Raw genomic sequence first — 21,026 nt, 5'->3', positions numbered from 1 at the left:
ATTTTGTATTTTCTTTCTATCATAAAGAGAGAGTAATTAAAAAGCTTATTTGCTGCCGGCAATCCCTTATGTCATGGATCCTTGTGCTACAACTAAAAATAATAATTCATTTTGGCCAAATCCTTCAGTATTTACACATCTTTTAACAACATGACTGATTGTTAGGGGTGTATGAATAACTAGTATTGATATTTGCAATAATTCTAAGTGCTTTAAAGTACATTAAATGATCAAGCATTTAATCTAGTTTATCTGCCGGACATAAAGGTTCTTTCAATTAGATAGTTAATATTGAAGATGCCTTCATATCACAAATGGGACAAGGTTATTTATCCTTTGTGGGAAGCTGTGACTGTTGGCTAACTTAATAGATTGAGAGCCTAGGCAATTGTTGCCTTTAGAATACAGTGGTACCTTGGTTCTCGAACTTAATCCGTTCCGGGAGTCCGTTCGACTCCCAAAACCTTTCGAAAACCAAAGTGTGGCTTCTGATTGGCTGCAGGACCTTCCTGCACTCAATCGAAACCTGCGTTGGATGTTTGGCTTCTGAAAAACGTTCACAAACTGGAACACTTACTTCTGGGTTTGTGGTGTTTGGGAGTCCATTTGTTTGGGAGCCAAGCTGTTCGAGTACCAAGGTAGCACTGTACTTAGTTTTTTATACTGTACACGTGTAATTCATGGCTTAAGACTCATTTTTCTTTGATTTGCTGTCTTAAACTCTTATTGGAATATGATTGAAGGGTGGTGTAAAATACATTATTATTATGTTGCTCCACTGATTAAAGGCTCATTGATCCATTGGAGGCTTCTGTTAGATGAAAGGGAAGAGATGACTTTCATTGATTCTCCCTTCTCTCTGCAACCCCTGTCCCCAAATCTGTTAAAGAAGATTGGGTTGAGGGCTCATTTGAAACATTATGGTTGACAGCTCAGAGCTGCAACATGCCCCCAAATCATTATCAAAGCAGTATGGTGTTTTGCTGCCCCTACGCTGCCTTCTCATTCCAGGCCTGACTGTTAGTAAGCCCACTGATTTCACTTCTGAGAGGACATGTCTAGGCTGGTTGCTGCAAGTTACTTGAGTGTTTCTACAGTGAAGCCTATTGTAATTCCTTTCCCTCTCCCCTAGTCTGTGTCTGTATTGTGTGGCCACCAATTGCCTAGGTCCATATTTGCATTTAGCTATGCTTGTAGTGGGTGACATTATACTAATTCTAACAACATTTCACTGGAATCTATTCACCTTTTGAAACAATGCACACCCTTGAAATAATGGTTGCAATAATGGACCAGGGGCCCAGTTTACTTATTCATGTCCTAGATATTTATAAGTTGCTTTCTATTAATTTGTCCATGCTTTAAAACTGATCTCTCTCTCTCATATTAGATTGTGATATCCTTGGTAAACGGTCGTCCAGGAGCAAATAACTTCACCCATTCTCCTATACTTAGAGAATTTACTAAAGCAACAAATATTCGTTTACATTTCCTCAGAACCAATACCCTTCTTGGGCACTTGATATCTAAAGCTCAACGGGATCCTACAGTGACACGCAGAGTGAGTAAATGTTATCTTTTGGCAGGGAGGAATCATAGAATTGTAGAGTTGGAAGGGATCTCAAGGGTCATCTGGTCCAGCTCCCTGCAATGCAGAAATCTCAACTAAAACAACCATGACAGATGGCCATCCAAACTCTGCTTAAAAACAAGAAGGACCAATGGTCTAACTCTACATAAGGAACCTTCCAACTTATGTGGTGCCCTTTAGATGTTGCTGGATTGCAAGTAGCATCATCCCTGGCCATGACAATACTGGTTGGTACTGAAGGGAGATGTTATTCAGCAATATTGTACCATGTTGGCTACCTCTGTTCTAAAGCCGCTCTTTACTCCAGCTACATTCATATTTAAGGATTTCTGGAGAAAGTGGGATGCATATTGTAAATTTCTTCAGGAAATTTGGATCCAGGAAGATACAGAAAAGTGGTCTAAGCAGAGTATGATTTTATCACTATGACCTTTATCAAGCAGGTAGTTTCACAGAGTTCTACTAGAATCTTCTACTAGAGAAAAAGAATGTGACTCCTAAATAAAACCTGGTTTTGAATTACTCCAGATTCTTATGTGCTAGAACTGCTAGGAAAACATGGAGTAGGCTTTTAATCATTACACATATGTGAAGCAGAATTTGTAAGATAAAATAATTCCCCTGCAGATGCAACCTTTTGCCTTTCCTGGTCACTGAGGATAAGGTAGCAAACTTGATTTCTTTATTGGCCTTCTTCCTTCCATCAGTACTGCTCAGGTAGGGTGGAGAATCTTTCTCTCTCTTTCTTAAATGTACACAGAAGTTATTATAACTATTGACTGAGTGTGGCTTTATCTGCCATACATGGGCTGGTGGCAGGGAGTGGTGCTCAGATAACATACTTTTTAAGCTCTCTGAACACCATATGGATTAGTAGTGCTTGCAAATGACTAGAAGCCCAATCCTATGCATATTTATTCAGAAATAAATCCACTGTGTACTATAGGACTTACTTCCAAATAAGCATATGCACAATTGCAGCCAAGCAGTGCAATCCTGTGAATGTCTACTCAGAAGTAAGACTCAACTGAGCACTACAAGATAAGTAAATTCCTATAGACTGCAGCCTTAATCTTAATCCCTGCATTGTTATATTGGAACAGACATGCACTGAATAAGGCTAAACAGTTCTGGAGAATAACTAACGATTTTGAGTTTCTGAGATGACTATACAGTACATTATTTTGGGCCCCTGGTCAGTGACATGAATAGTGAGTGGAAATTATCTTTTTTGTATTCCCACTGTACTTGATATTGCTGTAATGCTTACTCTATGTCTTGGATTCCTGCTGTTTAAGTCAGTAGATGGTTGGCCAATTTGAAACCATGGAGCATGGGGTTTAACATAATTCTGAGATCTTCGGCTTTGATCTGCATAGCTCTGTACCTTTTGACATTATGGAAAAAGACTTGTTATTGCGTAGGTGCTGTATGAAACACAGAAACCACTGTATGGCTACACGTGATGAAATAAGTATGTGTTGCACCTCTTCCTAAATGCTCAAAGAATTGTTGGCATCTGTCTGTCTGGAGAGACAATGGAGTGCACCTCTGGGGGTGAAGTCAAACCACTGTGTTAGCAACACCAAACTGATCTCCCTGGGGTGCAAGCCCAAATTACAGGACCCCCCTCTTGGCCTCGTTGATGTGGTCCAAAGGAAAGCAGAGCAATATGTTTGGTACCAGCTTGGCTGCAGGAGTTGCTGGAAGGAGGCATGCAAGGTGCCATCCAGCCATCTTAGGGACTCCACTCCAGATTTGTGTAAGGTTTACTCATTTTCTTCTCCTGAAGATATCCTGCAAGGCAGCAGAGGTTTAGGACCAGCATTTTCCTTCTCCTAGAGGGGCTACCTTCCCAGGTTGATGAGCTCCATCAGCCCCTCACTTCCCTTTACAGCACATGTAAAAACCACCTTCATGACTGTTGGACCCAGTATTGGTCTTGTCCGCTCAATCTGCCGGAGCTTGTCTTCATATGCAGGGGAAGCTCCTAACTCACCGAGGGTTTGAGACCCTTTAGCTACCCTGATCTGGTTTAGTCATATGCTAATCTAATCATCCTTACAATGCCCTTTAAAAAGATGAGACTGTAAAGATGAAGTGTTGAAACATATGAATATAACTTTCTGTTCTAGAGCTGCCCATTCTATTTTTCACTTCCCTTTTTTTATCATCTGCTCCTCAGCCCATATCAATCAATAAAAAACCAAAATATGTTTAAAATACAAATTTTAGCGAACAAGTTTATCAAGGTCAGAAATTCATGGTGGGGGAATTATTGGTAGTCATATATATATTTAACTAGCAAGTTTATATCATCTTGGGTCTAGAATTCATAATTTTTGAGAGAACATCCTGAGGATAAGCTCTGTAGGCTACTTATCTGCAAATATTGTTTCTGTCTAGTATTACTACAGCATAAAAGACATCAGTGTTGGTGGACAGTGTGTTTGTAATGGACATGCAGATATCTGTGATGCCGAAAGGGACATAAATTCATACAGGTAAGGATACAACAGTACGACCAAAACCATTGTGCTTTCAAAACAGTTGCTTTGTGGCTGTACAATGATGGCTGTACAATGTGGCTGTACAGCTTTGTGGCTGTACAATGATCATTTTCAGGTTTTACTTCTATAACTTCAGAATTTGTTTAAGGCATCTTTAGCACTTTACTGTTTCTAAGGTGGAAATTAATCCCAGTTTCAGGAAATGGGTTATTAGGAGATCCCGGTTCCCTCAGAGAGCTACAGTTCTCAGAGTTCCTTGAGAAGAGTGATTGAACCACTCTGAGAATTATAGCTCTCTTAACCCTTAACAAACTACATTTCCCAGGATTCTTTGGCAATGACTGTTAAAGTGTTGTAACAGTGCTTTAAATGTATGGCAATGTATTTTTTGTGCTATTTTACATTGTTCGTCATCTTGAGATGTCTTCATATAAGTTGATTTGGAAATTTAATAATAATAATAATAATAATAATAATAATAATAATAATAATAATACTTCAACCCCATGGCTGTTATAAAGGATTCAAGTTTAATTTTAAGAGACTGCTGGTACATTCTGTGAGTTAGGTTTGTGCACACATCACGTTAGAGTGTACAAAAAAAAGAGAGAATCATTGATGGGGGGGAGGGAATTAAATGATAATTACTTATATATCCAGGTACCGATGTGAATGTCAGCACAACACTTGTGGAGAAACCTGCAATCATTGCTGCCCTGGATATAACCAGAAACAATGGCAACCTGCAACAACCAGCAGTACAAATGCTTGTGAACGTAAGTTTAGCGTCTAAATGTGATTATTTGGTGGGGAGGGAAAGGTGCTTTGAATATACATAATATAATTTCCCTCTGTATTATTGCCTCACATGTTGAAAGAATTCAGTCCAGCCATTTAAAGAAGTGCCCTTTCAGACCAAGGCAGATTATTATCTGTCTCCACCCCTGTGGACCAACTTTGACAGGCGGACAAGATAGCCAACCTGTCAATCACCTTATGCCATTCTGACATCAAATGACTGGCAAGTGAATTGTCTCATCCACTTGCTGAAGTCCCTTTCACAACATTTCCCAAGTGCTTGACAGCCAGCTGGGAACCACATCACAAGCTAAGGACTGGCAAAGCTGCTTTCTGGATGCAAATTGGAACATGTTTTGCAACTGAGTTGGAGAGCCACATTAGGAGCACTCAACTGTGGACACGTGCCATGGATGTGGCATAGAACAAAAGACTGACGGAAATCAATGTACAAACATTTCAGGCCAATCGGCCTATATTGTGAAGCTTGAAAGTGACAAACATTGCAAAAACTTTTGAATGAAACTAGGCATGTCAGACCAAACAGTACCTGAATCCCACATGAGTAATATGGAAGAAAAATCTATTTTATGCAACAGATAGGCTGTGAATAAGTAAATAATATGACATCATCCTATATTGTTAAGAGCTCCAGTGCAACCATGCAGGTTTGATATTTCCAGGTCATGCTTGGATGCTGAAGTGATCGACTCCCTGCCCTTCTTCCCATCTGCTCTGACTTGGAACAATGTCAAGGCCAGATATCTGGCAAAAAATTGGTTGAGGTAGTCCTTGCTTCTTCAGAAGCAATTTTGGCCCCATTTGTGTGCTTGGAAAGTATTGCTAAAAAAATGCCCTGTGAATTTGCAGCTTTTTCAGTCTTACAATGCCCTCTGTATGTCCCCCAGAATGACAGTTCTCAGTCTGAACAGTGCTGGACTGAACAGACTGTGACGACCTTGCTGCATCTGATGGAATTTCATTTCATGACATATGGAAATTAGAGGTGCTTTTTTTCTTCTCTGTGTTCCAATGCTCATTTGCCTGATGCTTGTAATGAAACTTATCGTCTCTCTCAGCCTGCAACTGCCATGGACATGCCGTGGACTGCTATTATGATCCTGAAGTTGAGCAACGTGGAGAGAGCTTAAATCTTTATGAACAGTATCAAGGTGGAGGGGTCTGCATCAACTGTCAGGTAAAACTCCCCTTATTAAAGTGTTTATTTCATTCCTCTCTGTCTTGAAACCATGTAATACATTTTCTTATCCTATCCATCACAATCTTTTCTACAAATGTTCCAAAAGAGGAGATAGCCCAAATCACTGGTCGCTTGATATGTAAACTTCAGTAATGAAAGATTGACAGTGCAATTCTAAACATGTTTCCGCAGATGTCCCACTGAGTTAATTGGGGCTCATTACCACGTAAATGAGTATGAGATAGTCATATAAGGCTGCAGTCCAAGGTCCACTAACCTGGGCACAAGTCTCATTGAATTGAGTGGGACTTACCGGTACTTCCGTGTGTGTGCGTGCGTGTGTGTGTTAGATTGTGTTGTGAACTTTGTTTTTTAAACTTCTGAATAGGCACAGCCAACAGCAATTTAAATCAAGGGAACAAGACTTTTGAGATGACCAAGATGAAGGACCTTGTACTTGATACACCACTTCAAGGAAAAGTGTTGTACCAAGTATAGGATACTTCATCTTATTCATCCCAAAACCTTTGACTGAAATAATACATGCTTGAAATAATACATGCATATGTTTTTTAAAGAGACATGAATAATGAAGGTGAAATGACGCAAGAGAGATATTTTGAGACATTTCTCCAGACTATTTGCAGGATGACTTTTGCCATTTAAATCAGATACTTTGGATGCTGTTTATCAGTGGAAAAACACAACAAATCAGTGCTGGTCATTCCTCATATCCACATGTTTAAGATGCTGATTGGAGGATCATCACAGGCAGCACAGCTGCTCTGTTGCTCATGTAGTCTTGGTGATCCCTAGGAGGCCAAAAAGCCTGTTGGGAAACCACAACTGTATCCCATTAATCAATGCAGTTATACTAGTTCTGATCATTTAAGGAGAGGAAGCAGGCCATTGCTTGGGTAGCTGAAGAAGTCAAGCCATGTTCAGAACTGGGAAGGCAGTGCAGAATTGATGCAGAACCCATTCTTCCCTAGCAACTGCTTCAGAGGACAGCTAGCCTTCCACTTGAGACCTGAGGTCATAGGAAACATCCAGTGCAACCAATCATGCTAAAACTGAAAGCAGTATTTGTTTCACATGTAGCTGGATGTAAATCAAAGAAAAAATATTTTTTAAGGGAAAGAGGGAAACTCTTTGTTTCCAGTTTGACATTTCTGTGTCGTTTCCTCTTTGCACTTTTGCCCATGAAAGAATATGTTAGCTAAGCATCTTTTCTGAACATCATCAAAGCAAGGAAAATGACTGGTATCTTAAAAAAAAAGCTGTCTGTTGCAATTGATGTTGATTGTCCATAATTTGATTTTGTGGAAATTAAGCTGCATGAAATTGCTTAGCCGTGAAATCTAATTATAATTTTTCCATCCTAAAAAAGGCATAGGTATTGGGCTTACCCTTTTGCAATTTGTATCATAGAAACACAATTATAAAGTTTTGCATAAATGACCAACTGAAGAAAACTGGGACATGGTGTACAGATTCTGTTTCTTTGCAAAATAATGATATTATGTATGCTTTGTTCTCTGTGTCAGGCAGTGAGTTACTGTTACACAGATGTCATTCCCTTGCTGTAGATCTGATCTTTCATGATCACAAAGTTTTAAATAACTCTGCTATCCAAATAAGTTGGTGTTACATTTTCCATTTTTAAAAACACATTTCATCCAATTGCATTTGAAATGAACTGGGTGTGGGGGTGATGCAACAAATGGAAATCAGATAACTTTGTTACTGGCTTTCCCTTCTGATGTAAATTAAAGGAGAGCCAAAGTGAATGTTCTCTTATGCAGTGGTACCTCGGTCAACAAACAGCCCTGTTAACTAACTATTCGGTGAACAAACTCTGCAAAACCGGAAGTAGGTGTTCCGGTTAGTGAACTTTGCCTCGGAAGCCGAATGGAAGCCGAACAGTGGAAGGGCACCGGCGGCAGGAGGCCTCAGTAGGGAAAGCGTGCCTCGGTTTAAGAACACTTTGGCTTAAGAATGGACTTCCAGAACGAATTAAGTTCGTGAACTGAGGTACCACTGTATTTAGCAAAAGTCATTTAATAGTCAAGGCAGCCATAAAGTCAGTCTTTCATATAAGATTTCATTAATTTCACTAGATGTTGATCATATAGGGCATTTGTCAATACAGTGGTACCTTGGAAGTTGAACAGAATCCGTTCCGGAAGTCTGTGCAACTTCCAAAACATTTGGGAACCAAGGCGCGGCTTCCTGCAGCCAATTGGACGCCGTGGAAGTTGCGTCAGATATTTGGGTTCCAAAGAATGTTCAAAAACTGGAACGATCACTTCCAGTTTTCGATCGTTCAGGAGCCAAAACATTCAACTCCCAAGGCGTTTGAAAACCAAGGTACAACTGTACATGCCAGGTTGAGTCATAGAAGCTGTCAAGTTGGAGGGAGGAGTCCAAGAGAAGGGGGTTAAGTTGGGAGTTAGACTAGGAGTTTGAGTCAGGAAGTCAAACAAGGGAATAAGCCAAGAGACAGCCTGAGTGGGCCTAGCTACTTCAGGTGCTACTTCAGGCTTAGGTAACTGTACCCAGAGCTGTGGGTTCTAACTCCTTAGCTTCTGACAGCATGCAAAAGACCCCCCCCCCCGAGACCCACAATGCACTGCATTTCTACCACATTAACATTCTTCCTTGGCCATAGTAACATATTTTAAAACATCCACATTCAGTTTGTTCTTTGCTTAGCTGTTCTTTTTCTCGTGTCACCTTTTTTCCTTATTTTATCCTACATAGCACAACACAGCCGGTGTAAACTGTGAGAAATGCTTGAAGGGCTTCTACCGTCCTTATGGTGTTCCAGTGACGGCAACGTATGGATGTATACGTATGTTCTTTCCCTCTTGCTTTCCCCCCCTACTGATTTCCACCCGGAGGCAGCGCATCCCATTTTGCTCCTTGAGGCAAAGCTGGAATATGCTGCCCCGCTAGCATCCTGCCTCCCCGCAAGTCTCTCTTCCCTGGTGCTGCATGGTGGCACCTGTGAAGTGTAAGCAGTGGCACTCGCTTCCAGCGAAATCATGCTGAAATCTTGTGAGATGCCGCTGGAAACTGGTGCTGCTGGGAGCGGTGCGTTTCTTCTGTCAGCGGGGGCCCTGGCGGTGGTGGGGAAGGGGCTTTCACTGCTCGAGGTGGCTGCCTCACCCCACCTCACGGGGAGGCTTACCTTGTTTCCACTCTACCTTCCAATTTCATAGGAAAATGGGAAGTTAATGCCAATATATTTTAGAATGTGAAGTCAGTATATTTCTACTGCCCCAGAGTTTCTCTGATTCTAAGCGTAGTTCACTTTCAAGAACAGCTTCTCCCTGCCATGCAAACCGTAAAGGTACAGGAACCAATTTATTTTATTTTATTTTTTGCTGTATGTGCTTGAGAAATGCTCAGATAGATTTTGCCCATGTCATGTTATTGTGTTTTTGGTGTGAGATCAAAAGAGGTAATACTGATTCTCACAGCACTTTAAAGATGGAAAGGATTATTGCAACAGCGCTATCTAAACCAGGAAGTAGCCCAAGTGCAGGGGACATTCCTTTAATTTTAATTTTAATAGGAAGTAAATAAATTCAAGCTGAAGAAAGATTTGGGGCTGATATTGTTTTATATACAGCCTGCAGCTGTAACTCAGAACATTCTGATGGCTGTGAGGAAGGATCTGGTCGCTGTTACTGCAAGTTGAATTATCAGGGTGAGACCTGTGACCGGTGCGCTGAAGGATACCATAGCTTCCCCTTCTGCTATGGTGAGTATCCATATATCAACACACAGTTCTGCATTTTTGTCCTGTCTCATTAAATATCCCGCCCCCACACACATGCATTTGTTCCCATCATATTTCCCCAAAAGTCACCAGTAAGTAAAAGTTATACTGCAAAAAAAGACAAGGAAATAAATATTCTGGGTTTTGCAATGAAACATAGATGGAAGCAGCCGTCATAAATGTGAGATAAAGCTGAATTCTACTAACAAAACATGTTGTTATATATCTCTGTGACTGGTTGGCTCATGGGTTGGGAAGCAGACATCTGCAACTTCTATTTTTAAACATGTTTTCTCTGGCTGAGTGTTTCTGCCCCTCCCCAACCCTGTTTTCTTTGTTTCCATTCCAATACTGCGTAATATTTCAGTTGTGTTTCAGGCTACCGTTACTTATAGAACACAGCCCTTAGAAAATAATGAGATGATGATGATAATGATGATGTGCGATTAACCTCAAGGTCACGGGCAGCGTACAACAATTTAAAACACAACATTAAAAACAGTTGAAAACAATTTACAATCAGAAAAATAGGATGGGTCCTAAAAATATACATCTTAGTCTAGTGTCAAAGGTCATGGTATATAGAATTCTTTTTCTAAAGCTGCAAGATGTCTACATACCTAAACATGACAGGGGCGGGGGGGGATGGTTTGCAGAAAAATGCAGAAAATAGCTAGGGGAAAGGAAACAGGTGGCCATTGAAGCATTCCAAAGGTCTACCAGCACAAGGGAAATCCCTTTTAAATGCATCATTTCACTCAGTTCTCTGTAACAGAGGAAGGTGAGGAGGAAGGATGAAGGACAGGGTGGATTGGGGTGAAATAAAGAGTGGATAAGAAGAGAACTGGGTGAAGAAGAGCAAGGGGTTGATTGCAAGAGAAGGTGATCCAGGGAGAGATGTGGGCAAAAGAGGGTGTCATGAGTCCCTTAGGGCAGTGTTCCCCAACCTTGGGCCTCCAGCTGTTTTTGGACTACAACTCCATCATCCCTCACTAGCAAGACCAGTGGTCAAGGATGATGGGAATTGTAGTCCAAAAACAGCTGGAGGCCCAAGGTTGGGGAACACTGCCTTGGGGTATCATGGAGGGAGTGGTCAGACATGGAGGAAGAGTTGGAGGGGCTTGAAGAATGGGCACTAGAAGACCTCAGGGAGGGTCCCTATGATCATCATTAATTCTGGGGCACAAAATGTGTCTGAATTTCAAGGAGGGACACAGCATCTTGGGGGACACTGGGGAGGGCCCAAGTAGATGGATGGAGGAGCCTTCTACTCTTCTCCCTCAAGAGATGCCTAGTCCTTTGATGGTTCGTCCTGTCACTCAAGACTCCACCCACTTCTGGGGAGGTGGCTAGCAGTAAGTCTGATGCCATGTTAGCTGTGTCTCTGCCTCTGTCATCTTGGAACAAGGCCAGCCCACCTCAAGTAGTGCCTGCTTGCTTGCCAAGTCTCAGGACTCCAGCTGCTGCTTGCCACTAAGGGCATGTTGCTTGTTGCATCAATGCCTTAGCTGGCACTTAGCCCTACATTTAACCTCCCATGTACCTGCGGATTCCTGTAACCTGTATTATGCCTCATGCATTGATCTAATCTGAAAATGAAAGCCTTTGGCAGAACCAGTTGTGAGCTCAAGTTCTTCTTCAGATGGGGAGGGCCAGGACAGGGCATTGATCTGAGCAAGGGTAGGGGAAGTAAGCGAGAGGAATGTTTTGAGTGAGGGAAGGGGAAGAAGAAGATTTGGGTAAGGGAGAACGTAAGGCCAAGGGAGGTACTGGAGGGTGGGGAAAAGAGAGGTAAAGATGACGTGTCAGGAGGGGGATTTGGGAGGAGGAAGAATGACAAAGAATGTTGACAAGTGAGGAGCCAGAGTTAGTCAAAAGAAAAAAGGAAGGTAAGAAGCAAAAGATTTTGTTTTCAGCCATTGCCCCACCTTCCTAATCCCAACAAGTCTATGCAGCTCCATGCATGTAATATCTGGGAAGGGCTGTAGCTCAATGACAGAGTTATCTGCTTTACATGCAGAAGGTCCCAGGTTCAGTTGTTGGCATCTTCAGATAGGACTGAGAATGTCTCCTATCTGTTCATCCTGGAGAGATGCTGGAGAGTGTAGACAATTGTGGGCTATGAACCAGTGGTCTGGTTCTGAGTAAGGCAGCTTCCTATATTACCGTATTTTTCGCTCCGTAAGGTGCACCAGACCATAAGGCGCACCTAGTTTTTAGAGGGGGAAATCAAGAAAAAAAATATTATTCCCCCCCCCAGCCCCAAAGAGCAAAGAAGCCAAGACAGCGAGCAAGATCCATCCTCTTTAGCCGTGCGCAACCTCTCCAGCTGGGAGAGGCTGCGCAAGGCTAAAGAAGCCAAGACAGCAAGCGCGATCCATCCCACTCGCTGTCTTGGCTTCTTTAGCCTTGCGCAGCCCCTCCGACCAGGAGAGGCTGCGCGCAGCTATGGCAATTCCCCCACCTCCTGCAAAAGCCCACAGGAGCCGCGCACCCTTTAAGGAGCGCGCGGCTCCTGCGGGCTTTTCTACGAGGAGGGAGAAGGGACTGACTGGCCACGTCAGTCCCTTCTCCCTCCTGGGGAAAAGCCCACAAGAGTTGCGCAGAGCTTGTGTGCAGCTCTTGGGGGCTTTTCCTGCCTGCTTCCCCCCTGCATTCGCTCCATAAGATACACACACATTTCCCCTTACTTTTTAGGAGGGAAAAAGTGTGTCTTATGGAGCGAAAAATACGGTGTATTAGAGGAAGGGGTGAGACACAGTGAGAAACTCTCTGCCAGCCAGGATGCACCAACTCACATCCCTCCCCCACGTCTTCTGGAATTGTCTCAAGTAATTGTCATGATTCATTTTATTATTGTTGTATTAAATTTGTATACCGCCCTTCACCCAAAGGTCACAGGGTGATTCACAACACAAAATTCATAATAAGAACAAGGACAAGGACAAAATAAACCCATAACCGCCACCCCGAACACATTTAAAAGGTCATAGAATGTTAATCAGCCAAAAGCCTGGTTGAAGAGGAAAGTTTTTCCCTGGCACCTAAAGATGCAGCATAATGAAGGTGTCAGCTGAATGTCCCTGGGGAGAGCATTCCACAAATGGGGAGCCACTGCAGAAAAGGCCCACTCTCATGTTGCCATCCTCCGGACCTCTTGTAGAAGAGGCCCACGAAGAAGGGCTTTATGATGATCACAGGGTCTGGGTCAATTCATATGGGGACAGGTGGTCCTTGAGATAATGCGATCCTGAGCCATTGTATCATATTTATGAAATTATAAGTAATTGTTTTAAACTGTGAAGCACATTGAGTGCTTTGGGTAGAAGAGTGATGTATAAATGTAGTAAGTAAGTAAAATGTACTAGGTATTTTCTGAAAATCGTCTTCTTTTCCTCCCCTCTTGAAAGGGAATCCTGTTTATCCTGTTACTCCAAGTCCAGAAGACCCTTCAGCTGGTCATATAGCTGGCAAGTGATCTTTTTCTGTTGTGTTTGCATTTTTATAATTTAATGACCCAGTATCCATCATGGGCACAATCCCGATAAATATAGTTAATCTGAGGGTGGGTTTGCTCAAGTAGCATATGAGTTTTTCTTTCTGAGGCTGGTTTGCATGTTGGTGTTCAGAAATTGTTAGTATGAATGTGCTTCCTCTTTGGATTAAAACCTGTGAGTGCCTTCCTCCTTTCGTTGGTGTCCTTTTTCTCTCTTACTGCCACCTCATTTTCTCCCTCTCTTTATGCCACCCACTATTCTCCTTTCTCTTTGCCTCATTCTTCTTTTCCATTCCGCACACTGCCCAGAGAGGGACTGATTGCTCTGTCCGTCCTCTGGCAGCTTGCTTGACTTCTGTGCTGGGATGAGAGAAAGAGGCTTCAACGCCTCAATCTTATACTTACTCAGGAGTATAATCCCAAGTAAGTATGCATAGGCTTGAGGCCTTGAGCTCAGTGGGGCCTTGTCACTTAAGCCCAGTGGGGCTTACTTTGAGTAATGCATGTTTTTAAAGGATTCCTCCAAAGAATCCTAGTTTATAAGGGTGTTGAGGGTTGTTAGAGGATTCCACAGAGAGCTACAATTCCCAGCCCCCTTAACAAGCTCCAGTCCCTGGATTTCATTGGAGAAAACCATGGCTGTCAAAATGGTATAAGAGTGCTTTAAATGTATGGTGTGGACATGACCAAAGGCAGACAGTGCATCACAATGATTCACTTCATTCTCCGTTGAGAGAAGTAACCCATGTTTTGCATGCAAAAAGTCCCAGGTTCAATCCCTGACATTTCCATTAAAAAAGAGTCAGGTAGCAGGGTGATGTGAAAGATCTCTGCCTGAGATGCTGGAGAGCCACTACCAATCAGAATAAACAACACTGTGCATAGCTTCTTACATTTGAACAATGCCAACATTTGGAACTGTTTTAAAAGCTTAATAAATACTACTTTTTAAAAAAGAAGAGAAAAATCTTTTACTTAGAGCTTCCTGGCTTCCTCAGTTCCTGCAGCTGGAAATCAGCAAGGCGGGGCTTATCCTTTAATAACGTTCTTTAGCAACTAATAGATTTGCTACATTTGAGGGTTTCCTTTGCTTGTTCTATTAATTCCACGGCGTCATTCTGTCTTTCTGCATTAGGAGGCTGCAAGCCAGGATTTTTTGGGCCACGTTGTCAATGTAAGTTCTACGATTCTGATTCTGCTGACAGATGCCAAAATCAAATGCAATGCAATTTTAACCCCCCCCCCATCCAAATACGTTTGAATTTCAAGACTATTAACTTGTTAAAAATGTCCCTAGCTTGCCAGTGCCATGGCTCAGGTGCATTAGGTGATCGTGAATGCGACAGACAAACAGGACAGTGCCAATGCCGTGAAGGATTTCAAGGAATTGCCTGTGATAGCTGTGCTGTAGGCTATTTCCATTACCCTTTCTGTCAAAGTAAGTAATCATAGTTTTGGCTTATTTTTATACAGTATTTGTGTTGCGTTTTTGTTAGCCACCTTGGAAACCTATTAGATCACAGATAGGGGATCTGCGGTCCCCCCGATGTTGCCCATAATCTCTGATCCTTGGCCATGCTGCCTGGGGATGATGGGAGTTGGAGTCTAACAACCTCGGGAAGGCCACATGTTCCATATCTGTCTTAAAAAATTTAAACAATGAAGAAAAAATAAATATCACTTCCAACAGGCTTGGGGAAGGAGCATGTTGACCTAGTTATGGAACTTGTGAGTGTTCAGTGCAGTTCAAGTTAATCGGATTTCCACAGTGGCATAAATAATTAGCTTTCTTTAGAATCAACTATTTTATGACCTGCATGTCAAACTGTGAACTAGCAAATGGTGGGAGGGGTGATAATTTTCACTACAATCCTGGAGGTAATTTAGCTTCTGACGTGTGTGAAGTGTGTTGCTTCTATCAGAAGCACTTCTGAAAGTGCCCTGTCTTCCCCTGGCAGTGTGTGAGTGCAATTTAGCTGGCACCCTCCCTGAAATATGTGACTTCCTTGGAAGATGCCTTTGCCGTGTTGGCGTAGATGGCTTTCAGTGCAACGCCTGCCAGCCTGGATACTATTCCTTCCCCTTCTGTCAAGGTAAAATAAACAAATAAATAAATCTAAATGCATTGATCTGGTCAGGGGGACATCAAACTTGAAAATGCGTACAGTCGTGTGTTCCTTTTGGATTGCTGATTTAAATTTGTTGAAAGAGCTGAAGGCTGTCCCAGTGTTCTATAAAATGACATGTTGGCTGGGGGTGGGGGGAAAGAGAGATGGGAAAACCCTCTAGGCTGCATCCTTATGGTTTGAGAATTCGGAGGGAAGCATATTAAGATATTAAAACAGCCTTACACTGAGTAAAGCAGTGGGTCCTTTAGGCTGCAATCCTATACACACCTGGGAGTAAGTCCCACTGAATTCAGTGGGGCTTACTCAATGGGGCTTACTTTTGAATAGAGTTGTATAGGACTGCATTGTTAGGTGCTATCCACTCTCATTGGCAGCCACACTCCAGGGTCTCAGTCAAGGTTTCCCCCAGCATGTCAGCTAAGACCCTGTAACTAAAGAGGCTAGGAGTTGCACCTGAAACTGCAAAGCATGTGTTGTGCCTCAGTACTGTAAGGCTAAGGACCCCTGGATGGTAAAGTCCAGTCAAAGGCGACTATGGTGTTGCGGCGCTCATCTTGCTTTCAGGCCAAGGGAGCCGGTTTGTCCACAGACAGCTTTCTGGGTCATGTGGCCAGCATGACTAAACTGCTTCTGTTGCAATGGAACACGGTGATGGAAACCAGAGCTCATGGAAAAACCGTTTACCTTCCCACTGTAGCGTTACCTATTTATCTACCTGCACTGGCGTGCTTTCGAACTGCTAGGTTGGCAGGAGCTGGGACAGAGCAACGGGAGCTCAACCAGTTGCGGGGATTCAAACTGCCAACCTTCTGACCCGCAAGCCCAAGAGGCTCAGTAGTTTAGACCACAGCACCACCCGCATCTCGCTAAGCAATTACTGTACTATAATTCCTCCCCATACATTATGTGTTGCGGTGTCAAGATGCAATGTGTCACATGACTGCGTGACAGTTTCTTCTTATCACATGACCCAGTAATTGGAAAGTGATGGAAAATAAAGGCAAAATAAAATATAAACAGCACTATGTTCACAGGAGTGCAGAATGCTTGCCCCTTCCTGAATGTGACAATGGAAAATATTATGAACTTTGAAAAAGTTCTCCACTTATTGCAAAATGCTGGATTGAGACGACACAGCAAAAGAGTTTGATATTGCTGGACCGGGAAGACATACAAATGATTTAATGAAAACCATAACTTATATCCTTCAGTTGGCATGGAAGAATGTTTCATTGGAAATGAGTCAGTTCATAGCTTTGTTAAGAAAATGTACCTCAAATTGGCTTGGTTGACATGTTGAGCTTTAAAAAGTTGACATGAGGCCCAGGTGAGAGGGGCTCACAAAAGGCAGCCAAAGAAAGGAAAACATCTTATGAAAGCTAAATAGATCGGAAGGGAAATGTTAAAATCCCAAAATATAAGAGTTGAGATTTATGTGGGAGACATTAAATCCATAGCCATTAAAATTGATGAAAGACTCTCCATTATATTGATTTAAGTGGAGCCATTTTTATTTCAAAATGCTCAAAAAACTGATTTGACAGTGCAAGAGCCCTTACTAAAGCACCTGAAATACTGGGGAGTGGGGGTGGGGAGGGGAATGTTTTCTGTTACATGGAACTAATCAGTGATCCCATTTGCACATAATGTTAAGAAAACCTGCAATAAGAAGATCGTGACCACTTCCTCTACTTTTGCTCCTGCACACATTGCTGTGTGCTAAGCTATGGTTTGGTTTAGCACTTTGTCAAAACCTTGGCCCACGGTTTAGCAAAAGGTTTAGCAAAAGGTTTGTTCTATGGTTTATTTGGGGGCTAGAAAATCACAATACCAGGTTTGGACAGCAACACAACAGCAATTGGGACTGGAGGGCCTATGATCTTCTCACTGGGAGCTTTCATATTTACTTCCTTACGCCAATGCATGGCTGGGCTTAGCCTTATGCCTGAATTAGGCCAGTATGTGATTTTGAGGGCACCCTTTTTTGCAGCAAAAGCCTCCAGCTAAGTAATTATCCATGAGGACCTAATGAGGCTTAGAACATCAGAATTCACCATACAGTATAATAACGGCCCAGATAATTTGCCACAGTCATGTTCAAGATGGAGCTGAGAAATCTGAACTAAATTCCATATTGAAGCCAAATTCAATAATGATTCTGATATATTTAAAAGGGGATTAGGTTACAATGTATCTTAAGAGGCATCTACTTTGCATTCCTGCCCTCCCTCTGGCCGTCTTCAGATAGTAGCTCACAGCTGGAGGTGCATAAAGAACTTTTAAAAAAGTGAAGTGAAGTAGCAACAGTAGTTTGTTAAATCTCATAATGTACCACAAGCCAATGCGTATGCATAATAAATGCATTACTTTTGGCTCTAAGCAGCCATTAATCTGTCAGTTTGCTTTTGCAGAGTTTAGACTGATCAGCATTTTTAAAATGCTCACAGAACGTCAGATGGTTATGCTAATAGCTGACATTGCAAAAAATTAAGGCATATTTAGTAACCGGCTGCTAGGCTCAGGGAATTAGTACTATAAGGGTATCATCTAGCAATACCACAAACACTTAACTAAGGATAGCTTCATTTCATCCTGCATGGTCCTCAGACATGTCAGTTATAAAGTGGACCGCATACCTTTTGCTGCCTAAGGGAGAGCAGCACATGTTGCCTTCTGCACCCACCTTCCCAAGTCAAGGTTCATAGTACCAAAGCCAGGTCAAGTCGTTTTCATGCCTGAGGCAGAATATCCCATGGCCACCTCTTCCCCTCCCTGTCAGTGAAAATGTGACAACACTAAATTAAATAGCCAATAATTTATTGCTCTTTCATAACATGCAAAATCATCCTCCTGAGGTAGCCACCTCATTCTGCCTAATGCTAGAGCCATCTCTCTAACTTTATAGACAAAAAGGCAATGCTTATGGTGCATTGGTGTCCACTGGAAAACTTCAGGGTTTGCAGCTTGAAATTAGTTGAATTATTATTTTTTAAATAAATGTTGACACAATTTTAAATATTGATGTGCCAAGAAGAACATAATTTTTTTCCTTTCGCTGATGGTCCTTCCCTCCCTCCCTCCTCCTAACATTAGGATTTTTACTGCTATCTCTTGACATTTGCTTTTGGGGGATAAAAATTATGATTAAAATCTGGGGTCCCCAGTGTAGCACCTGTGAGCACCACAGAACCCCAAGACATTCTTCTAGGTACCATCCAAAACTACCTGTCCCTCTCAATGTTTTTTCAAATAATTTTTGTTTTGGAGGGGTTGCTAGCTTCTTAAAGGCAGGGAGGTTGCCTGCTTTAGCTGGTATAAGTGGTTTTTTTTGGGGGGGGGTTCTGAGCACCACCAGTTTGCCTTCTATGAAATCAGCATTCTGTGGTGCCCACAACAATCTTTTAGATTTCCAAATGTGCCCACAGGCTCTAACTTAAAGAGAACTAACAAACAACAATGTCATGGTTTCTTATTCTCTCCCCCCTTACAGAATGCAACTGTGATACATCTGGGTCTGTGAGCAACACATGTGGCTCTTTGGGACATTGTCATTGCTATACAAACTATGCTGGGCCAAAATGCAGCCAGTGTGCTCCTGGCTACTATAGCTATCCCAATTGTTTGCGTAAGTAACCAATCAAGTTTCTTTCTCAGATATGAACTTTGATTTAACAACGTATTACTATACACGGAAGCAAAACTGTTTTAGTCTACTAGATGTATTTAAGAAAAATGATGTCATGTGATTGACAGGTGGGTTGCCCTGCCCACCTGTCAAATTCAGCTTGTGATGCTAAGTTCTGATAAGGGATTTGGCCCATGGAGCCAAAAACGTTTCCCTACCCCTACCTCTAGAAAGCAGCTGCCACTTAGGACTAAACTGCTTCTAACAGGCATGTGGGTGGGAGGAGCATTTTGACTGGAGGCAAAGGATTATTGCCCCTGTGCCATGATGCTGATCTTGGTCACCCTCCCACTGTTGCACCAGCTTTTTATTTGTTAAAAAACCAGCTGCACAAGGGGAAGCTACGTGACAAATTTCAGGTGTAAATTGACCCTCGATTGCATAAGGACCAGCAGACTGGCTCAATATATTGCAAACGTTTTGTTTGTGTGCCCAGCAACTTTAGCTTGGGTAGAATGCACATCTTTGTGACTTTCTGAAGGTGATGCTCACTTACCCTTCCCCAGCCTGCTGCCCTCAAAGATGTCATGAACTACTGTTGCCATTAGTCCCAGCCAGTATGCTTGGTTGGCCCTGACCCCTGCTTGGGCCTTCTCATTGGCAGTTCATTGGTTGTAGAATGCCCTCTCTGATGAAGTGTGTCTTCCTACCTCATTATCAGCGTTTAGGAGGAATTAAAAAACATTCCTGTTCACCCAGGCATTTGATGACTGAAAGAGACTGTTCCTGGCAACCTTGAAATGATGATGAGGTGTGAGGATATGTGACTGTCTTAAAATGTTTTTAGATGTCCTTGAAGTTTTAATTTATTGATTTTTATTGCACCATTCTGCTGCTTTGTTGTTGGCTGCCAGTGCTGTTTTGAGAGGAAGGGAAGGATAGAAATGTAGATAATAATATAATAAACATCCAGAGGGCACCAACTTGGCAAAGGCTGCATAACTAAGAACAGTATAGTAGCTGTGCAGCTGACAGAATTCCTGACAACCTACACAGTAAGCAGAGAACATGTTTTCCATGCTCTTTGCTTCAAACAACTCCTGTCCTCAGATTAACTGGGAGTGGGGAGAGAGAGAGAGCGAGAGGGAGAGGCCTGTGTTCAAAATTGCAGATTTCAGCAGCACTGTATTGTTCAATATAGAACTAGCTGCATCTTGATACTTTTTGTGAAAATTAACTTTTCGCATCAAAATTTTTGCAAGATTTGAAAGCATTTGAGTAGGTGGACTTCAGAAGCTGATGATTTCAGTGTGTTATATTTGTAGAATTCCACCAACTTGTGAGGCCTTTTGTTTTTTGCTCAAGGCCCAAAGTGCTTGAATGGAGGCATGAAGACTAGAGGAAAATATGGCTTGAGGGAGCCTCTGCTCTCTGGCTTGGTGTCCTCAGAGAGATTGCCTACATAGCTAGGGGCTACATGAGGAGAAGGAGGATGAATAAGACCTCTGACCCCAAGTTACATATCTCTCTCCAAAAGGAGAAGCATGGAATGTATCAATCCACAAAGAAGCAGCTGCTTGCCAGAGCATGTCTCCAAACTTTTATCCATGTGTGTGTATATGTATGTGTGTAGTAATATGAAACCTGGTGTCCTTATAAAATTAACACCTTTGTTCAGCTTGTCAGTGCTCGACCCATGGCTCCTACCAGAGCGCATGTGATGCAGTCACAGGCCAGTGTGAGTGTCAACCAGGCTTTACAGGACAACAGTGTCACAGATGTCTCTCAGCAGCCAACAGTTTTCCTCATTGCCAAGGTAATAATTACCAAGACACATCTATTTATGGCGATATTTTAGAAGCAGAAAATTGTATGCGATCAGGGGAGTT

General features: G+C 42.4%; 1 protein-coding gene across 1 annotated transcript in view; it reads left to right on the top strand.

The window, feature by feature from the left end:
* The window catches only part of LAMA3 (laminin subunit alpha 3), a 130,263-nt gene that overhangs the window by 17,410 nt on the left and 91,827 nt on the right, over positions 1-21,026 (top strand). The window contains exons 5-16 of the mRNA XM_081919177.1: positions 1,391-1,561; positions 3,998-4,095; positions 4,762-4,877; positions 5,979-6,097; positions 8,864-8,954; positions 9,738-9,869; positions 13,298-13,357; positions 14,519-14,557; positions 14,681-14,821; positions 15,342-15,476; positions 19,003-19,137; positions 20,816-20,953. Of these exons, the coding sequence (XP_081775303.1) occupies positions 1,391-1,561; positions 3,998-4,095; positions 4,762-4,877; positions 5,979-6,097; positions 8,864-8,954; positions 9,738-9,869; positions 13,298-13,357; positions 14,519-14,557; positions 14,681-14,821; positions 15,342-15,476; positions 19,003-19,137; positions 20,816-20,953 (1,375 nt within the window). The remainder of the gene's footprint in view (positions 1-1,390; positions 1,562-3,997; positions 4,096-4,761; positions 4,878-5,978; positions 6,098-8,863; positions 8,955-9,737; positions 9,870-13,297; positions 13,358-14,518; positions 14,558-14,680; positions 14,822-15,341; positions 15,477-19,002; positions 19,138-20,815; positions 20,954-21,026) is intronic.

Source organism: Podarcis melisellensis (genome assembly GCF_964234715.1).
Source record: "Podarcis melisellensis genome assembly, chromosome: 7".
Lineage (NCBI taxonomy): Eukaryota > Metazoa > Chordata > Lepidosauria > Squamata > Lacertidae > Podarcis > Podarcis melisellensis.
This window is presented reverse-complemented; position numbering and strand designations above follow the sequence as displayed.